Source organism: Ascidia mentula, chromosome 4, assembly GCF_947561715.1.
Source record: "Ascidia mentula chromosome 4, kaAscMent1.1, whole genome shotgun sequence".
In the NCBI taxonomy this organism is placed as follows: Eukaryota; Metazoa; Chordata; class Ascidiacea; order Phlebobranchia; family Ascidiidae; genus Ascidia; species Ascidia mentula.
In genome coordinates this window covers 4,970,719-4,989,709 of record NC_138569.1, presented here as the reverse complement: position 1 = coordinate 4,989,709, position 18,991 = coordinate 4,970,719, and the positions used below count along the sequence as shown (strand labels likewise).

Below are 18,991 nucleotides of genomic sequence, written 5' to 3'. Positions count from 1 at the left end.
GAACAATACGTTTTCCTGCACAAACTAGTTACTGAATTGTACACAATGGGAAACACTGACGTCGATGTTTTGGGATTTCCCCAATACTGCGACCACCTCGCCAGGTTGGCCAACGTTTTTTGTACTTTTGAAAACAACTCTCATATGACTTATTGCGTGTTTGCCGCTTTCCCACTGAAACAGTTAAAATAAATTGTTTTTTTGTCACCAAGTGCTCCAGAAAAGTGCATTTCCCTCTATGAAGAACTAGCATTTAGTCCGAAATAACTGACATACACACGTTCAACTTTAACTCTCTGTCGCCATCTAGGGTCGAACGACCATATCACGTGTCAAGAATCAAGCTGCAGTTTGACGTCATCTCACAAATTCCGCCCTTGTTGAACGGAACAATAGCCGGACAAAATCCAATTAATACGAACTTCAACACCGTCCCTTCAATACTACCATGTGGGTGATTGGTCTGTTGACTTGGTTATATCACTGTTGTCTTCACTAAAACGCCCAATGATCTTACGCAGTATTGCACATATTTATTTGTCCGCTATACCCTGCAATGTTCGTCAGGTTGACAAGGCAGTTAATAGACATTTTCAGCAGTTTTTGTTTAAAACGATATATAGTGCTTATGGAACTCTTCATATTTTACCTATCGGGTTCGGCGAAACCCACTTATGTGAAACGCCAACATCTAACGTATAACAACGCTTCGTTTTTGAAGACGACCACAACCTCGCGTACGTTGGAACGCTTCCAAGCGACGGGGAACCCCCTTATTTGAATGCCTCGAGTATGCGGGTGAGTGACGTAGCAACCTGGCCCATTTCTTGCGCGCGATGTAGGTGCAGCAAATCTCGTGGCAATATACTGTGGGCCCGTTATGTCGAAAAATGGTGATTTCGGTTGGATTGTCGAAGATTTGCGATACTCACAAATGTTGTTCTCGATCAACAAACTTACAACGAAACTGTCAGGACAATATTGATGATCAACTATAGTTCAGTCGAGCAAGTATTTGACACACGTTTGAGTTAGGACATGATCATTATCATTAGTGTAGGAATTGTTCTTCTGGCACTTGTATAACTAAGGTGTTTATTGTAACCAACGTTTCGTCCACCATCCGGCGAGACTTCTTCAGGGTTATGTCATAACGATAATGCATCAAGCGCATAAAACACTAAAAACGCAGGAAAAACGTAAGAAAAAAACAAGAAAAAGGGAATCGATAACAATGGCACCGCTTGTATCGTCACGTGACCAGGTGTGATCATTATGGTATGATTTTTGTGGATGAACTTCAATAATTGGTTTTCGATTGCCACAGGAATCCGGATAAGTAGTTGCAGTCACAAAATTCTATACATTTAAACACACGACTGTAAGTACGGTTGACAACAGTGTTGTGTATTTTTTCAGGCTTACAACAACGGGTTTTACTACATGGTGGCTCAAAATCCCCCGCAATGCAACCATAACACTTTCTGGAGGTGTATGTTCGACAACCACATCCGATGTATCGTCATGCTCGATCAGGTAACTGCTTGTAAACATTCAAACCTTAAAAGTTTTGTGGCTGTGTTTAGTTAGAAAGGGTTTGAATCGACCGATAGTTTAAGCCAGAGCTTCTAATTTTTTTTCCTGATGGGCACCCTCCCCCGCGAAAACATGATGGCAAATGTATTTTCCATTTTTTTGCGGACAATATCAATGCAACCACGCCAGTTTCTTAAACTTTAATTTAAACTCAAGGTAAAATATAACATCGATGCATTCTGATATCTTATAAGTCGCATAACAGTTGTGTCGACTAAACTGCATGTGAATGGACAATATATCTTATCGCCAATCGCCCTTTGGTTTTCCACCGCCCGCTGTTAGAATCACTGCTTTAACTTGTTCGCAAAATTAAAATTAAATGTAAAATAGGAAAATGGCTTGAAATGTATGTTTTCCAGCGTTCAATCGACCTAATAACCAAACTCCCAACTTTAAGGTTTCTTCCAAGGACATTTACTGGGCGGGATTGAACGATTCAGTTTGCCTCCGTGAATTTCTGGTCATGACGCGGGCGGTTCACAATCACACTGGTTACTATGAAAGGGACCTGGAAGTTAAGAGAGATAAAACGACGGTATGTTTAACACAGATCGTTTCAAACATTCGGTTACCCTTGGTTTGGTTGGCGCATATCCCCTAGATGTCTGTTGTGATTTTCTTATCCAGGGCGCTCAAACTGGTAACAGGTTATGAAAAAACTCTTTAAAATCGTAAAAGTGAGAAATAATATACAAGTGCCAGCAAGATTAAGTCTTTAAAATAACAAAACAACGTGTTAAAATAATATTGAGGAACACAGATCTTTTTGGTCAACTGGTATTTATTCCATAAGTTGATTAGTTTTTTAGTTTTTTTTATTGTTTGAATAAAAAAAAAACGTGATTTAAATTCAACAAACTGTTTAAAATAATTCTTCTGATAGCTGAGTTTTGGCAATTTTTCGGGTTCGGCCAGATATTCAAACTTCTCGTCCAATCTAAAAGGCTTGGTATGTTGTCAGACACCTCACCTGGTGAAACAGATTGTTTTGAACGATTGGACGTCCGACCTGCAACCTCCCGATCCCACCGTCTTACTTGAAGTCATCCAAAAAGTGTGGAGTTTCCAAAAAGATGCAGTCGAGGCGCGGGAAAAGAAATTTATTGCCCTTCTTCATTGCTGGTTAGATATACGTAATAGGCGTCCAGGTCCCATTCCAGGGATTCACAAAGACTTAAATTCATAGTTTTGAAATTCATAAATTGGTCTTCGCACTGGCACACATTTTTACTATCATAAGGCCTTGCAACACAACAACGCTACGTTATACTGCTTGTTTGTGTACATTATGTCCAGCAAACTTTTTGTGTGCAGTGACGGATCGAGTCGCACAGGAGTTTTCTGCGCCGTCGCCAACTCTCTCGAACGGCTGAGAAGTGAGAACAGAGTGGATGTGATGAGAGAAGTGAAAGACCTCCGCGATTGTCGCACTGGAATGGTTGGAGACGTCAACTTGTTCGATTACTGCTACCAGGTTGTTCTTGAGTACATTCAGTCGTTTGACGCGTATATGAACTTCAGGTAAAGCTTTTTCTTGTGATGAACTTTAGTTTCTCAAAAGCGATTATTTTGTGTTGCAACTACATTCCAGCATCAATTATCTTGTTGTGGTTAACTTGTATGATTCGCTGATGTAACATTGTCAATGTACCCTATATCCTGTGCAATAATCAGAATCGCTGTATATTTATTTGCACGTTGCCAGTTGTGTACCATTTTTCTGTTTACATCGTTCAAAGAATCTTTTTATGCACAAAATATACACCGGTTGCACACTGTTTGTACAACATCAAAGTTTTACAAACTTAGCTGGAAATAAAATAGTAAATTGGAATCACGCAAATGCAGGTTAAATGGGAGTATGTTCATGTAGATCGAATGAGGCAAGTTTGCTTCGCTTTGTGTTTGTTTGTCTTATCACAAGAAGGAAAGTAAGGAAGTCATCGCTGGGGTTGGTTCGAAACAATGATATTAAACAATGAGCATTTTGCTTCCTTAACTTCCTTAAAGCAAAAAGAGGGAGTTTTCAAAGGCAAGCAAACAACAGGCCTCAGAAGGTAGCGTCGCCGCCACCTTTCCATAACCGGGCAAATTTGATGATTGATCTCATTAGAATTTTTGAGGGTTTGTGTTAAGAGGAGATGAACAGAGTTTAGTATTTTGATGCAGTATAATAAGTTTATTCAGATATGAGATATTGGTGGTAAAGATTTATCCACAATACTTTTTTCTATGAATAGTATTTTCAAAGGTGTTTTTCCCAGGAAAACAAATACACGATTCGCTTTTTATATACTTTCAAAGCCTGGACATATGCTTTTATTGTTGGTTTTAACCGTTGTGTTCTTGTCAGTTCCTTGTGAGCCAAACAAAGTCTACACAACTACGAAATCTACAGATAATGGTATTTCTTAAAATTATAAGAAGCTTGTTCATATTGTTAATTGCTAAAGCTGACAGACGTAGAAAATACGGCAGAAGAGTCATACTTGTTGTGCCTGTTGCCATTCAGTTTAAAATACATCAACCGCAAACATTTTAAAATATCGAATTTGTTTACAATATTCATGGAACATAAAATACTTCTATCGTGTAGGGGAGACCGGGGATACCCCGGACACGGGGATACCTCGGACCAGGTATTTTACGTCACAATTAGGTATTGTTAAGACACTTTTACAAAAGCTTTATGTCTCTATCAAACGTTAACAGGAACTTTGGAAGTAAATCATGTCTGCTTAAAAAGTTATAATCGAAAAAGTCAATTTATCAGTGAAACCAAGTTTTTCAATTTGTATGTGGAAGGTTATATATCTGTCACAGTTAATCAAAATGCAGTAATTTTGGGTTGATTGCATAATCAAATATGTAGGCCAATGATGATTTTGTGTAACCTTTAAAAATACGGCCAGAGTTTAAGAATTTCTATGTCGTCACGTGGTCGGGGATACTTCGGACATCATGGAAAAATATCGCGAAAAGGCAACAATTTTTGAGTTTTATGAAAAATTATCGGTCATAGTAGAGAATAAACAGAGGCTGGATGAAATGATTGAATTTTGGCAGTAAGAAAAAGTCCCAAAAATAAAAATCGTTTGTTGACTCCAAAATCTATGATATCCGTGCTGCCGTTAAACGTACACGATTTACCCAAAGCATGAACGTGTGGAAGGGTCGAAACGATAAGTGGCCACGCCCCGATTCCTGAAAGCTTGAATGATATTTTATGCTCTAATGCCCCAATGCTGATATTGCGCCAAGTTTAATTTCAGTTACTTGTTAAATAAACAAAAAAAACGTCTGTTAAAACTTGCTGTCCGAGATATCCCCAGTGACGTCCGATGTTACCCCGGTACCGGGGTGACTTCGGACATTTGAGACCTGTTAAAAAAATGGACTGAACAAACATTTTTAGTGTGCTAAAACGAACGACAAACCTTTTGTTTTTTGAGTAATGCTTTACTACTTAAAACAAAATAAAATTTAAAATTTAAGAATAAAAAAGGTTCTTAAATTAAAAAAAATATGAGCAATTTTCCCAAAACCGTCCGAGCTATCCCCGGTCTCCCCTATTCTCTTCTATGATCCTACGTGCGATAATGCTTTTAGTTTTCTATTGCAAGCAAAAAAAACAACCCTTATTAAACACAAGCGACGTTAAAAGCAAAAGCATAGGGAAAATAAATACAATAAGTATTTACTACAAGATAAACGAAAATGAAAAGTCTACAATCCCAGCTAAAATGTTTAAAAATAAAATAAGAAACTGTACCGGTAATATTTAAATTTGTTTATGCGTGAATTCATTCGTGTTAAACAATATTCGACACTGCAAAATACTATAATGGGCCTTCGTGACTGATTTCTATGGGACACGTATACCTACTGCATTATAAACATCAATTGTCGGCGATTAACATCTTTTCACTTTGGGGAAATTCCGGAGATGAATTCTTTTTTGCTCATCATTCGAGAAAACACTGATCTATGGTTCTGACCCCGTGTCATTAATGGGTCTGACGTCATAATGCTGCAGGTAAAGATTCTCTGAAAATGCATTGGTTTAGACAGGAGTTGTTCGATTTATCGCGTGTAGCGCAGCAGTAACTCCTTTTTTGGGAAAATTTCAAGCATTGACAAAGTTGAAATTATCGAGGAACATATCAAGCACCAAAAACTTTTGTGTAGGCAAAGATTCCAAAAGCTTTTTTCTTCATCTAAACATAAGTTTTTATTTTGGTGCTTCGTACTTACATTCTTTGACAATTTCTGCTTTGCCTAAACATAAAAATGTTTTTCACTGCACTGCATTCATGTTATTGAAGAACTTCTTTCAATACCAATGCAATTCTAAGCAATCTTTACCTGCAACATTATGACATCGGAACCAATGTTGACATGAAGCATAAAACACCGGGTCACAGAGTTTTCGGCAAACTTGATTTATATATGAACCTATGTTACATAGAAGTCTGTGCAAATACTAACGCTATAAATTGGTGTATTATTTCAATATGACAAAAATAGCAGGTGGTTACCCTGTTTAAACCAAACTATTAACATTTGTACAAATTTTTGTATATTGCACAGACAGATATGTGGATTTTGCCAAAAGCTCTGTATCCAAGTGTATTAGTATTTTCCCATCAACCAAGCATAACTTGTTGCATGTTTGTACACTTGAACATTATCTACTTGTTTGTTAAAGAAACAGAACACAATTTTATTTGTAAGACATTTTCTTTATCACTTATATCTGAATATACTTTCACCTTCCAGTATGTCCATCATTGCCTGCTGTGTCGTCGCCTCTTCAAGTATATCCTGGGTGTACGTGCCTAGAATCACAATGCAACAATGGGCAAACATGTGACTTCAATTGCCAGTCGGGTTACATAATAACAGTCAATACAAGAACATGCACAAATGGAGTATGGAGCCCAGAACCACAATGCGTAGGCAAGTGTAGCAAGAATAACTGTAGGTGCCCAATATTTTCCAAAAAAATATATAGAAAATGTACTGTTCGGATGGGTTGTCAATTTTAAATGAAAATATTGTCCGAAATATTGCTAAATAAACCTGTGCCAAAATTTAATTTGTTAATGAAGCAATTGCACCATTTTGTTGTTGGTTGGTTGGTGTTAAGGATAAAAAAATTTGGGCCAGGTTGTACACCCCATTTTAGTTATTTCAAAATTGCCTACTACTGAAAACCTGCAATTCATAGCAATGATAAGGCTTTATAACAGAATAGTATTTATTTAACATTTCAATTATGCTGTAACCATTCAAGTGCACTTGTAACTCATACTTCATGCACAAACATGCAACCAGTCTCTTGTGCCCTACCCTGTAGTGCTGGTGTTTGTTCGTATGATACATCTTGTACTTTTACTTGCTCCCCTGGTTACAAACTAAGCTCAGCAAAAAGTTCTGTTTGTAAAAGTTCCACATGGACTCGATTACCTCCCCAGTGCACAGGTGGTTTGGCTGCAAGCTTACTGTATTGATATTACAAACATAATGGTGTTAAAGTTTGTCTGAATGATCATTTACATTTATAAACTTGGTGGAAGTCCAGTGTAATAAAGGTAAAGTATGAAAAAAAGATTCTCAAACATTGTAAGTTTGGACAAAAATACCTTGAATATCTATAGGAAAGAAAAAAACTAAGCTTAAATAACAATGGTATTACATACTGTCAAACATTCACGTAACTCTATCTCAGCATCAACAGTTTAGGTGGTGTGTCTAAGTCAAGTGGGATAAGGCGTGAATATTAAAAAATGTATTTTCTATTGCACAAAATGCATGTTTATTTTAAATTACCTAAATTTCAAGGTTTAGCTTAGTTGTACAATGTTACGTAACTTAATTTGGAAATTATTTGTGTTACAAACTAGTACTTAAAGGACTAAATCGATAAATCATAAGCTGCATTGCTCAATCTGACATATCTTTTGTGAGTGTAATTTTTGCCATTGTCATGACTGACAAATTTTTTGCCCTTATGGCCTGCGCTACCTTTGGACAAGACAAAAAATTTTCTTATTGATGACCTGTTTGGTAAAAAATGATTTTTATTTACTCACTTGGTAAATTGCCAAAGGAGCTCATTATGAATTACAACACAAGATGACCTTTTTTGTCATCAAAGCCTGCTGTAACACGTTTATCACAGTATGCTTATAAATAAGCACTTTTTAATTTTATTGATAGTAAGCGACTCTGCTAATGGGTGTGGATAATGTTCAACTAGACAAATTTTTAATGGATTGTTTTGATTAACAGCTATCACATGTCCAGTACTGCAACCTGGCACTAATATGCAATCAGTTTCTTGCAATCCACAATGCACTTCGAGCACATGCAACTACAACACAAGATGTGACTTTACATGCTCCCCTGGTTACAAGCTAAGTTCAACAGCAAGTTCCTGGTGTGGAGTTTTTGGATGGAATCCAACAGCACCCCGATGCACAGGTATTTTATTGAGTGCACACTAACTGACTTAGTTGCAAAAATAAATCTGTTCTAAACTTTTTTGAGCACCATTTTGATTACTACAGCATTGCTCAATCTGGAAAGAAGGGTTATTAAGGGTTTACAAAGACTTTCATGATAAAACCAAAAAGTTTAAACAGGTGTTGTGCAGAAATAAACAGATTTGTTTCAAAAGAGAATCAGTACAATCAAATAAAATATATTGATAGTGAAAAAAACATTTAGATTTTGCTTTTTTACAGGATGTCCAGTACTTCAGAGAGGTGTTAATATGCAACCAATCACTTGCAACGCACAGTGTAGTGATGGTTCATGCACTTATGGCACAACATGTTATTTTGCTTGCTCCTCTGGTTACAAGCTAAGCTTAACAACAACAAGTTCTCTTTGTACAAGTTCTGGTTGGACTCCAACAGCTCCCCAGTGCACAGGTATTTTTGATTCCTGCAAACTTACTGTTCTTAGCCTGGTACCCAACAACTGACGGAAACTTCATAATTTAAAGTCTTTTCCTGTATATTTAGCTGGCAGTATTGTGGTAAGTCACCAGATCTACAATGATGAGACCGAATCGGTCAAAAACGTGGTCCTGTCTGCAGCTCACTTAAACATTATCGGTTGACGGCTGTTTTAGTTATTGCTGCACTAATATTACAAAAAACAAAATACACTCATACTATATTTTTGTAATATACTCATTGAAATAACTTTTACTTTTCCTGTCTGTCTACTGTCTTAGTCTTACATTATTTTAAGTCCAATACAGTATGAATTTGGTAGACTCTTGTTTACCTTTGACATGATAAAGCTAGGATTCTATAATTACTATGGATTAGTTACCTTTTATCTATACTAATGTCAACAGTTGCACCTTTTACATTCTGCTTGCATTCAGAAAGTGACTGGTAAGTGGTAAACACTTCCTAATCCTAAATTATAGATATGACTTAATTTAGATTGTAATGATTTTAATTGAGCAACAGGAACTGAACACAGAAGGTAGAAGGACTCTAGTTGCATCTGCATGTTATTTAGATTTTTTGGGGATGTTTTAAACATTTTGTTATGGTTATAATTTTTGCAGCAATTACTTGTTCACGACCTCAAGCAAGCATATTGGTAGCTGGTTGCCCACAATGCAGTGGCACACAATGTCCATTTGGTACCAAGTGTTCATTTGCATGTTCAAATTCTGACTACATACTGTTTGGAGCAAAAACTTCAACATGTGCAGAACGTGGATGGAGTAATGGAATACCCAGTTGTAAATGTAAGATGTATTTTGTATTGTGGTTTAAAACTAATTTCTGTTTGAAAAAAGATGAGAATGTGTTGAATAACATAAAAGCTAGTTTCTGACTGTTTCCGAGGATAGAATTTCTTTAAATTGTAATCATTCTATATAAAGAGTGCCTGATACTAAAAACAATAGTAAAAGTGAACCCACAGCAAATATATTGTTAGTAGGTTAAAAAAGTTAAATATACTGCATTATTTATACCAGTATTTGGATTTGATTTCAATCTTCTTCTACTGATAAAAACAAACCTATATTAAGCAGTCCCTGTATTACCTTTCATTTTTGGTAAAATGGATAAACAATATATGATGTACAAAATATATTAGAAGGAAAATATTTTTCGTTTTCCTTTTATAAATATTTTAGCTTTTATTAAGTTAACTTAATATGTTAGCTGCTCTGTTTAACAACAGGCTTCATTACACACCGATTATCAAAAAATTATTCAACATATTCTTTGTGTAAGAAAATAAGACTGCTTCGTTACCCTAAATTATGTTTTATTAACTTTTGTACACTTTAATTAAAAAATCAATGTATGTTGTAGTTTTGTAAATACTCTGACAATTACATTCAGTAGCTCTGTGATGTTGCTAAAAATCAAGGTTTGTCTTTGTGATGTAACATCAAATCCAGAGTTGTAATTTATGTGGTGATTTATTGTGATTAAAGAGCAAGTAATGGCAAATTCTGTTTGTAAATAAATTTTGTTACAAGAAATGGATAAAATCATAATAATAACTTTTTTTAGACAACTGGAAAAGACTACCTGCTTCCTCATCATGTCAATACTTCATATCACCAAATGAAGTAACACGCACCCAAGCTGTAAACTTTTGTGATGGCAAAAGTGCAAGATTGGCAATTTTATCCTCAGGCATTGCGTTTTCTAATGTTAAAGACCAGTTAACAAGGTCTTTGTATTTTATTGGTCTGTCCAAAAAAGATGGAATGTGGATGTGGGATGACAACACGTTACTACTAGGAAAAACTGGTGGGGTGTAAGGTTGTACTCAGACGCATACAGTTTACAACATTTTAAAAAGAAAAAGTTAAAATAATGCATTAGAACGTTTGCAATATTGGCCTTACCTGATATTTTATTGTGAATTATAATACTGTGCAAGGGAATCACAAATATATGTATGAACCAAGTGTATCTTGCATTTACTAATGTTGGTTATGTAGTATGTATGTTTGTGTAGCTATTTATGTTCCTTCACAAATATAGACATATCTGTTTAACAATTGTTGACGGTGAATATCAGAATCCAGGTCACTTCACATTCTTTTTGAAGTAACATTCCAGTTTACAAATTTTGAAATCACTTGCCATGCCATGATGCCACTCATTGATCCCTGGTTTATCATCTGTTATTGCTTATTTAGTTATTGGTAGAAGTGGAGATACATGTGCTGTGATTTCAAACCAAGCACCAAATGACCTTTATGCATATGGCTGCACTGGAACAACAGCAAAGTTTGTTTGTGAAAAGAAAGGTAGAATTTTACTAATGCGGAGCAATGTAATTAATGACCAATAAACATCAGTTTAAAAACCAAAGGCCCTTGGCAGGCTGTCGATCGCACACCATTTCGATATAATTATTTGAATAAGTTGGAGAAATTGATGATGATGTTTAGGCGAAATATATTTTTCTCATCAAAATCCATCCGAGCTGTCACAGATCGCTTTGTTTAAAAACAAACATTATTAATATGGAGCAGTTTTTTGTTTTTATATTTAAAGCTTGTACTGTTTTTCTATGCAGTGTATGGGCATTCTAGTTGTACAAATCATCAATGTGTAAATGGTGGGACCTGTCAGCCACTAGGATGCAGTTATACTTGTACTTGTACAAAATACTACTATGGTCCACGGTGTGCTTCAAGTATGTTTGGAAATATGTATTTTTTATACTGTTTAACAATATGTTGAATATTTGATAATATTATAACTGTTTTGTTTTTATTTGATGCTGAATTTAACTTGATGTTTTTTAAACAATCATCATACAATCTTTGTTGGCCAACACTTTCAGGAACTTTGACAATTCAAACAAAATCATCTGTGAACGTGAAAAGGGGTAGAAGTTTGACAATTTATGTTCGAGTGCTCAATCCATTGACGAAACAAGTAAATTGTCACTTGACAATGGGCTCAAAAACCCACAATTGGTCTCCAATATCACTTACAGACAGAACCCTCAATTATTTGTAAGTCTTCAACTATTCCCATCACTTTTGTATTTAAATTACAGTTTTTACAAAAAAAGAATTTATACCCTAAATAAAACTTTTTGCAGAGTATCAAGTACTGCTTTACAAAACAGCACCACATTTTCAGTCACATGCAGTATTGGTCCTGCAACAAGCATCAGTATAACAGGATATATTTATATCAATGTGCTTGGTGGGTTAAACTTTTATTAAAAAGTTACTCTAGTTAAACACATTATTTATAAATAACAGAAAATGCCCTTCTGATGGTTTCGACTGAATCCTTCACTGTTAATCGATTTGATAATATAACAAACTGTGCAGTTGGGTGCACAGGTTATGGAAATCCTTTGCCAAAACCTAAATGGGTTTCGTTACCCATGAGTCGTATTTACCAAACATTTTTACAATCTTCAAACAAGGCTTGTTTACATTTTAACCAGGTAAACACCTGCTATGATTCTTGTGTCCATATTTGTGTTCACATTTTGTGTTTCTGGTTTTTGTTCTAAAATCTTCTATCTGCAACAAAATGATCTGGCCTCTGTAGGCATTGTCTTTTCTTTAAATCATTTTATGTGTTTTAAGGAAGCAACAAGCCTCTAATTGATGTCAACAGGTTTATTAGCTTATGGCACATAATGTTTGTAGCATATAAGCAAATTCGATTTTTCTAAAAATGCGCTGACTCAAATCAGAGGCTTGTTGCCTTAATATTTAACATGCAACGAAAATGTTTTCATTTTTGATGTTTTATAACTTTTTGTAGCCACTCTTCAGTGATAGCGGTAAATATAAATGTTCAGCCACTGTAAATGGACAAACCACTACAGCCTCCACCAATATTACTGTGCAAGGTTTGTAACCTTTAAGGTTTTTATAGAGTGTGTTGTGAGTAACCTTTAAGGTTTATAGAAATTTTTAATGGATTGTTTTGATTAACAGCTATCACATGTCCAGCACTGCAACCTGGTACTAATATGCAATCAGTTTTCTGCATTCCACAATGCACTTCGAGCTCATGCAACTACAACACAAAATGTAACTTTACATGCTCCCCTGGTTACAAGCCAAGTTCAACAGCAAGTTCCTGGTGTGTGAGTTCTGGATGGAGTCCAACAGCTCCCCAGTGCACAGGTACTTTATTGAGTGCAAACTTATTGTACTTATTAGCACAGACAGGGCCACTGTAGTGACCCAATAGGCCTCACCTAGCCTGGTACCCAGCAACTGACAGGGACTTGTATAATTTGAAGATATTTTCTGAATATTTCTTTTCCTGGCACCCAAAAGTGCGTGAGCCTAAAAAATTATTTTCGCAAATGCTTTAGAACATGTAGTAATTTTTTTCAAACCAAACTTGCTGTTGCATCTTTATTGATGTATATCTTTAAAAATAAACTATCACACATAAATTGCTTTGTGAAGGTGCCGATTCTCAACGTCATCCTTCGGGTTCAAGTGCACTTCAATACGCTGTTGTGGCAGTTGTTGTTATCATTCTCGTCGGCATAGTTGTCATCGTCATAATGTGCAGAAGGTATTACTCCCTTACCTAACTGTGAAAACCCGTTTCAGAAATGAGAATTGTTTTGATGGTTTAAAATGTCAAGATTTATTTTTTGTAATACTTTCACACCAGATGTTGGAGGTTTACATTCTGGCACAATACGAATGAACTTACGTCTTTGTACTATCTTCTGCTACCCCAGAACATTTGTTTTATTTCATTATCTAAATTATCTAGAAAACAACTGCTGCGACGCCAAGATGCCGTAGAGAATCATGAGATGCCGTTATTACACACAGGTATACTCGAAGAATACACGTAATTATATGTGTTGCCAAGAGCAATGGTGTAGCGGCGAAATGTACAGAAAAATTGGTAGTTTTTGTTAGGCTGAAGTGGATTTATTAATTCACACCCCACAAAATCCTTCGATATTGGCCAATGTTTCTGAACAAAATCTAATTTCTGCATCAAAATGCAGCGTGCTTATTTGTTTGGTCTGTGACGATGATAACCTTGCTTATCCCTTTGTGTTTTGATGTTAAGAAGATTCAGTACGACTAAGTGAGTTCGCGATCGACGCAGAGTCCCTTTTGGCCACTTTCAACCAAAAGAGATCTGACGAGGATCAACAATTTCGTCGCGAATTCGAAGTAAGGCCTGCATGATGTACATGACAAATAAAAATGCTCCTGTTATTTGTGATTGAATTGCGAACCTAAACGCTTAATATAATGCAAACAGGAAGTACTCTCTAGCTTGGAGGGGAAGTCCCGGGTGAGTACCGACTATGGCAAAAGAGCGACGGCGCAAGGCAAGAACCGTTTTCATGACACTCTACCAAGTGAGTTGTTTAGCTTTCGGTGCTTACCTTAATCTGTACTTCCTCAAATGAGTCAATTTTCGTTTCATTGTGTCATATTGATTGGTGGCGATCGTGTCCTTTCACATCATTCTTTCTATTATGAGTCATAGTTTTTTGCTGGGTTCCTCTAAAGGTTTTCTATTGTCGTTCAACTAAGAATGGCTGATAAGCTTTTGAATATCCAAGGCAACTGACTGGCAGTGATCTATTATTCTATGAATTTTTGCCTTGTCATGGGATTATTTTCGGTAACGTTGCGGAAGTGAGGTTTCCAGCAAGGCATTGTTGTAACTTTTACTTTAAGTTCCTTGAAGGTCTTTGTTTCTATCCACAAGAAGCACCACTTGCAAATCCGACCACAATTCCGATCCAATGGTAAATTGGCAGCATTGGTCAAGTGTCCGACCTATATACCTATAAGAAAACCTGATCGGGATTCGTGGCCAGGATATCCTGGATTCAAATCCCGGTGTGGTCAAAAAATACTAATACTAAAGTTATGTGATTTTTCAGGCGACGATGCAAGAGTACCACTGCAAAAAGCATTCACCCAGGAGATGGGCGATTACATAAACGCTTCCTACATTAACGTAAGGAACTACTGTCAAACCTGCAATGACCTCGCGTAACCCCGATCACGCCATTTTCGCAGGGTTATTCGCGGCCGAAAAAGTTCATCGCAACGCAAGGCCCGTTACCGGCGACCTGCAGCGACTTCTGGCGGATGGTGACGGAAAATAACTGCGGTGTGATAGTGATGCTTACCCAGCTACTAGAGGACTTCAAGGTACTATATAAAAACTATTTTAAAAACATTTGACTTTTGTTCGATTAAAAATAGCAAATACAGTTTCACGCTACTCCTTCATATTGTACACATGTGCACGAACAGTCATTTGAACATTTGTAGCACAAATTTTGTACAAAACACCAAACTCTCCTTTTGAATGCAGCATCGCACTTCTAGTTTTTAGCGTTAATGGAACAAAATCACAACCGCACTTTACCCATATTTTTACCTATAGTTGGATCAAAATATTTTCAATGTAAGTTCTTCCCAAAGCGAATATCGTGGATGATCTGTTGTTTCCTTGCTAGGTAAAATGCCACCAGTACTGGCCTCACATAGGTAATGAGACCCAGTTTGGATGCTGTAGCGTGAGAACGACGCACGAGTCAAGCCATGGTAACGTCATATGCCGGACATTCCTGGTCAGCACGCCACGTTTACAGGTGACTCACTATACCTGGCAAGATACACACACTTTCAGGAAGGGCACCGTTAATACATTACATTGCAGAACCCGATGGAGATCAGACAATTCCAGTACCTGGGTTGGCCCGACCACGGCATTCCCCACACCACCTCTGCCATATTCCGTCTTCATAAGCTAGCGGTGGAAGCCCATGCCGAAAACACTGCTCCCATGGTCGTTCACTGCAGGTTCGCCACTTTGCACCACATTTCGCTTGAATAAGTTATCACTTTGAGTTGTTTTGGTTTCAGCAAAATTGCCATTTCGCTATTCTTATCATATGTATAGTTGACTTGGCAGTTTTTCCAAAATAACTGACATACACATGTTCAACTTTAACTCTCTGTCGCCATCTAGGGTCGAACGACCATATCACGTGTCAAGAATCAAGCTGCAGTTTGATGTCATCTCACTAATTCCGCCCTTGTTGAACGGAACAATAGCCGGACAAAATCCAATTAATACGAACTTCAACACCGTCCCTTCAATACTACCATGTGGGTGATTGGTCTGTTGGCTTGGTTATATCACTGTTGTCTTCACTAAAACGCCCAATGATCTTACGCAGTATTGCACATATTTATTTGTCCGCTATACCCTGCAATGTTCGTCAGGTTGACAAGGCAGTTAATAGACATTTTCAGCAGTTTTTGTTTAAAACCATATATAGTGCTTATGGAACTCTTCATATTTTACCTATCGGGTTCGGCGAAACCCACTTATGTGAAACACCAACATCTAACGTATAACAACGCTTCGTTTTTGAAGACGACCACAACCTCGCGTACGTTGGAACGCTTCCAAGCGACGGGGAACCCCCTTATTTGAATGCCTCAAGTATGCGGGTGAGTGACTTAGCAACCTGGCCCATTTCTTGCGCGCGCGATGTCGGTGCAGCAAATCTAGTGGCAATATACTGCGGGCCCGTTATGTCGAAAAATGGTGATTTCGGTTGGATTGTCGAAGATTTGCGATACTCACAAATGTTGTTCTCGATCAACAAACTTACAACGAAACTGTCAGGACAATATTGATGATCAACTAGTTCAGTCGAGCAAGTATTTGACACACGTTTGAGTTAGAACATGATCATTATCATTAGTGTAGGAATTGTTCTTCTGTCACTTAGTGTAACTAAGGTGTTTATTGTAACCAATGTTTCGTCCACCATCCGGCGGACTTCTTCAGGGTTATGTCGATAATGCATCAAGCGCATAAAACACTTAAAACGCAGGAAAAACGTAAGAAAAACACAAGAAAAAGGGAATCGATAACAATGGCACCGCTTGTATCGTCACGTGACCTGGTGTGATCATTGTGGTATGATTTTTGTGGATGAACTTCAATAATTGGTTTTCGATTGACACAGATATCCGGATAAGTAGTTGCAGTCACAAAGTTCTGTACATTTAAACACACGACTGTAAGTACGGTTGACAACAGTGTTGTGTATTTTTTCAGGCTTACAACAACGGGTTTTACTACTTGGTGGCTCAAAATCCCCCGCAATGCAACCATAACACTTTCTGGAGGTCTGTGTTCGACAACCACATCCGATGTATCGTCATGCTCGATCAGGTAACTGCTTGTAAACATTCAAACCTTAAAGGTTTTGTGGCTGTGTTTAGTTAGAAAGGGTTTGAATCGACCGATAGTTTAATCGACCTAATAACCCAATTCCCAACTTTAAGGTTTCTTCCAAGGACACTTACTGGGCGGGATTGAACGATTCAGTTTGCCTCCGTGAATTTCTGGTCATGACGCGGGCGGTTCACAATCACACTGGTTACTATGAAAGGGACCTGGAAGTTAAGAGAGATAAAACGACGGTATGTTTAACACAGATCGTTTTGAACATTCGGTTACCCTTGGTTTGGTTGGCGCATATCTCCTAGATGTCTGTTGTGTTTTTCTTTTATGAAAAAACTCTTTAAAATCGTAAAAGTGAGAAATAATATACAAGTGCCAGCAAGATTAATCCTTAAAAATAACAAAACAATGTGTTAAAATAATGTTGAGGAACACAGGTATTTTTGGTCAACTGGAATTTATTCCATAAGTTAGGATTAGTTTTTTTTATATGTTTTGAATAAAAAAAACGTGATTTAAATTCAGCGAACTGTTTAAAATAATTCTTCCGATAGCTGCGTGTTGGCGATTTTTCGGGTTCGGCCAGATATTCAAACTTCTCGTCCAATCTAAAAGGCTTGGTATGTTGTCAGACACCTCACCGGGTGAAACAGATTGTTTTGAACGATTGGACGTCCGACCTGCAACCTCCCGATCCCACCGTCTTACTTGAAGTCATCCAAAAAGTGTGGAGTTTCCAAAAAGATGCAGTCGAGGCGCGGGAAAAGAAATTTATTGCCCTTCTTCATTGCTGGTTAGATATACGTAATAGGCGTCCAGGTCCCATTCCAGAGGGCCCGAGGGCCCGCGAGCATCATGTTTCGCTGTAAAACTAAGGGATTCACAAAGACCTAAATTCATAGTTTTGAAATTCATAAATTGGTCTTCGCACTGGCACACATTTTTACTATCATAAGGCCTTGCAACACAACAACGCTACGTTATGCTGCTTGTTTGTGTACATTATGTCCAGCAAACTTTTTGTGTGCAGTGACGGATCGAGTCGCACAGGAGTTTTCTGCGCCGTCGCCAACTCTCTCGAACGGCTGAGAAGTGAGAACAGAGTGGATGTGATGAGAGAAGTGAAAGACCTCCGCGATTGTCGCACTGGAATGGTTGGAGACGTCAACTTGTTCGATTACTGCTACCAGGTTGTTCTTGAGTACATTCAGTCGTTTGACGCGTATATGAACTTCAGGTAAAGCTTTTTCTTGTGATGAACTTTAGTTTCTCAAAAGCGATTATTTTGTGTTGCAACTACATTCCAGCATCAATTATCTTGTTGTGGTCAACTTGTATGATTCGCTGATGTAACATTGTCAATGTACCCTATATCCTGTGCAATAATCAGAATTGCTGTATATTTATTTGCACGTTGCCAATTGTGTACCATTTTTCTGTTTACATCGTTCAAAGAATCTTTTTATGCACAAAATATACACCGGTTGCACACTGTACAAATTGATTTTCTTGTATTACTCATATTCGAACATCAACAAATAAAGTGTTTTTGATGCTGTCTGCATTGTTTGAACAATACTTCTTTGGATTTGAGAATAAGTCTGTGGGAGGCCCAAAACCCTCTTGCACAAGAATTGCCCGAATGTCGATCCCAACTCTAACTCTGCAGGATTCACTGGCAAAAAGTTTTTACCAAACAAACATCAGGTATGTGGGAATGATCCCAAGCTGTCGAATAACTTGTTGTGGCCCAGCAATCATAGCAATATCTGGTCACTGCAATAAAATAAAATTGAACTGAACATGTAATAGACCGATCTATTTTGCAAACTGACTCGAAACTGAACTGGAAACGTAAAAGCACATGATTTAATGGCGGATCACGTGACATAGCTGTAACCGGACACAATAAAGGAAAAGGCAATATTGCACAACAAATCAGTTCAAACCTTGTCTTTGTCCGCTACAGCTGCAACTGCAATGCCTTAGTTTCGATGTCAGTAAACCCAATGGTCTTAAAAAGGTATACCTTTTCATGACATTTCAAATGTTTGTACAACATCAAAGTTTTACAAACTTAGCTGGAAATAAAATAGTAAATTGGAATCACGCAATGCAGGTTTAAAGGGGAGTATTTCATCGGG

At 37.3% G+C, this 18,991-nt stretch overlaps 2 protein-coding genes across 5 annotated transcripts in view; both read left to right on the top strand.

Annotated features, from left to right (window-relative positions):
• LOC145898585 (uncharacterized) overlaps nucleotides 1–3,371 on the top strand; it is a 60,924-nt gene extending 57,553 nt beyond the window's left edge. For both annotated transcript variants that reach the window (XM_082987095.1, XM_082987093.1), the window contains exons 79-85: nucleotides 1–104; nucleotides 311–450; nucleotides 722–798; nucleotides 1,420–1,536; nucleotides 1,997–2,134; nucleotides 2,561–2,721; nucleotides 2,914–3,371. In XM_082987095.1, the coding sequence (XP_082843221.1) occupies nucleotides 1–104; nucleotides 311–450; nucleotides 722–798; nucleotides 1,420–1,536; nucleotides 1,997–2,134; nucleotides 2,561–2,721; nucleotides 2,914–3,124 (948 nt within the window). In that variant the 3' untranslated portion in view covers nucleotides 3,125–3,371. The remainder of the gene's footprint in view (nucleotides 105–310; nucleotides 451–721; nucleotides 799–1,419; nucleotides 1,537–1,996; nucleotides 2,135–2,560; nucleotides 2,722–2,913) is intronic.
• A 497-nt stretch (nucleotides 3,372–3,868) lies between these two features.
• Nucleotides 3,869–18,374, top strand: LOC145898586 (uncharacterized). 3 transcript variants are annotated; one of them, XM_082987096.1, is made up of 27 exons: nucleotides 3,869–4,003; nucleotides 6,379–6,558; nucleotides 7,894–8,085; nucleotides 8,349–8,537; nucleotides 9,191–9,376; nucleotides 10,158–10,400; nucleotides 10,796–10,906; nucleotides 11,179–11,298; nucleotides 11,449–11,623; nucleotides 11,713–11,819; nucleotides 11,879–12,069; nucleotides 12,396–12,483; nucleotides 12,572–12,763; nucleotides 13,055–13,166; nucleotides 13,374–13,435; nucleotides 13,683–13,789; nucleotides 13,881–13,980; nucleotides 14,515–14,591; nucleotides 14,654–14,788; nucleotides 15,100–15,234; nucleotides 15,303–15,445; nucleotides 15,615–15,754; nucleotides 16,026–16,102; nucleotides 16,719–16,835; nucleotides 16,949–17,086; nucleotides 17,480–17,640; nucleotides 17,878–18,374. In XM_082987096.1, the coding sequence occupies exons 1-27, from the start codon at nucleotides 3,913–3,915 to the stop codon at nucleotides 18,086–18,088; spliced, it is 3,780 nt and encodes a 1,259-aa protein (XP_082843222.1). In that variant the 5' UTR covers nucleotides 3,869–3,912; the 3' UTR covers nucleotides 18,089–18,374. The 3 variants fall into 3 exon arrangements, with proteins under 3 accessions (XP_082843222.1, XP_082843223.1, XP_082843224.1); XM_082987098.1 differs by lacking the exon at nucleotides 3,869–4,003 and adding an exon at nucleotides 5,540–5,635; XM_082987097.1 differs by lacking the exon at nucleotides 8,349–8,537.
• Nucleotides 18,375–18,991: the final 617 nt, after the last annotated feature.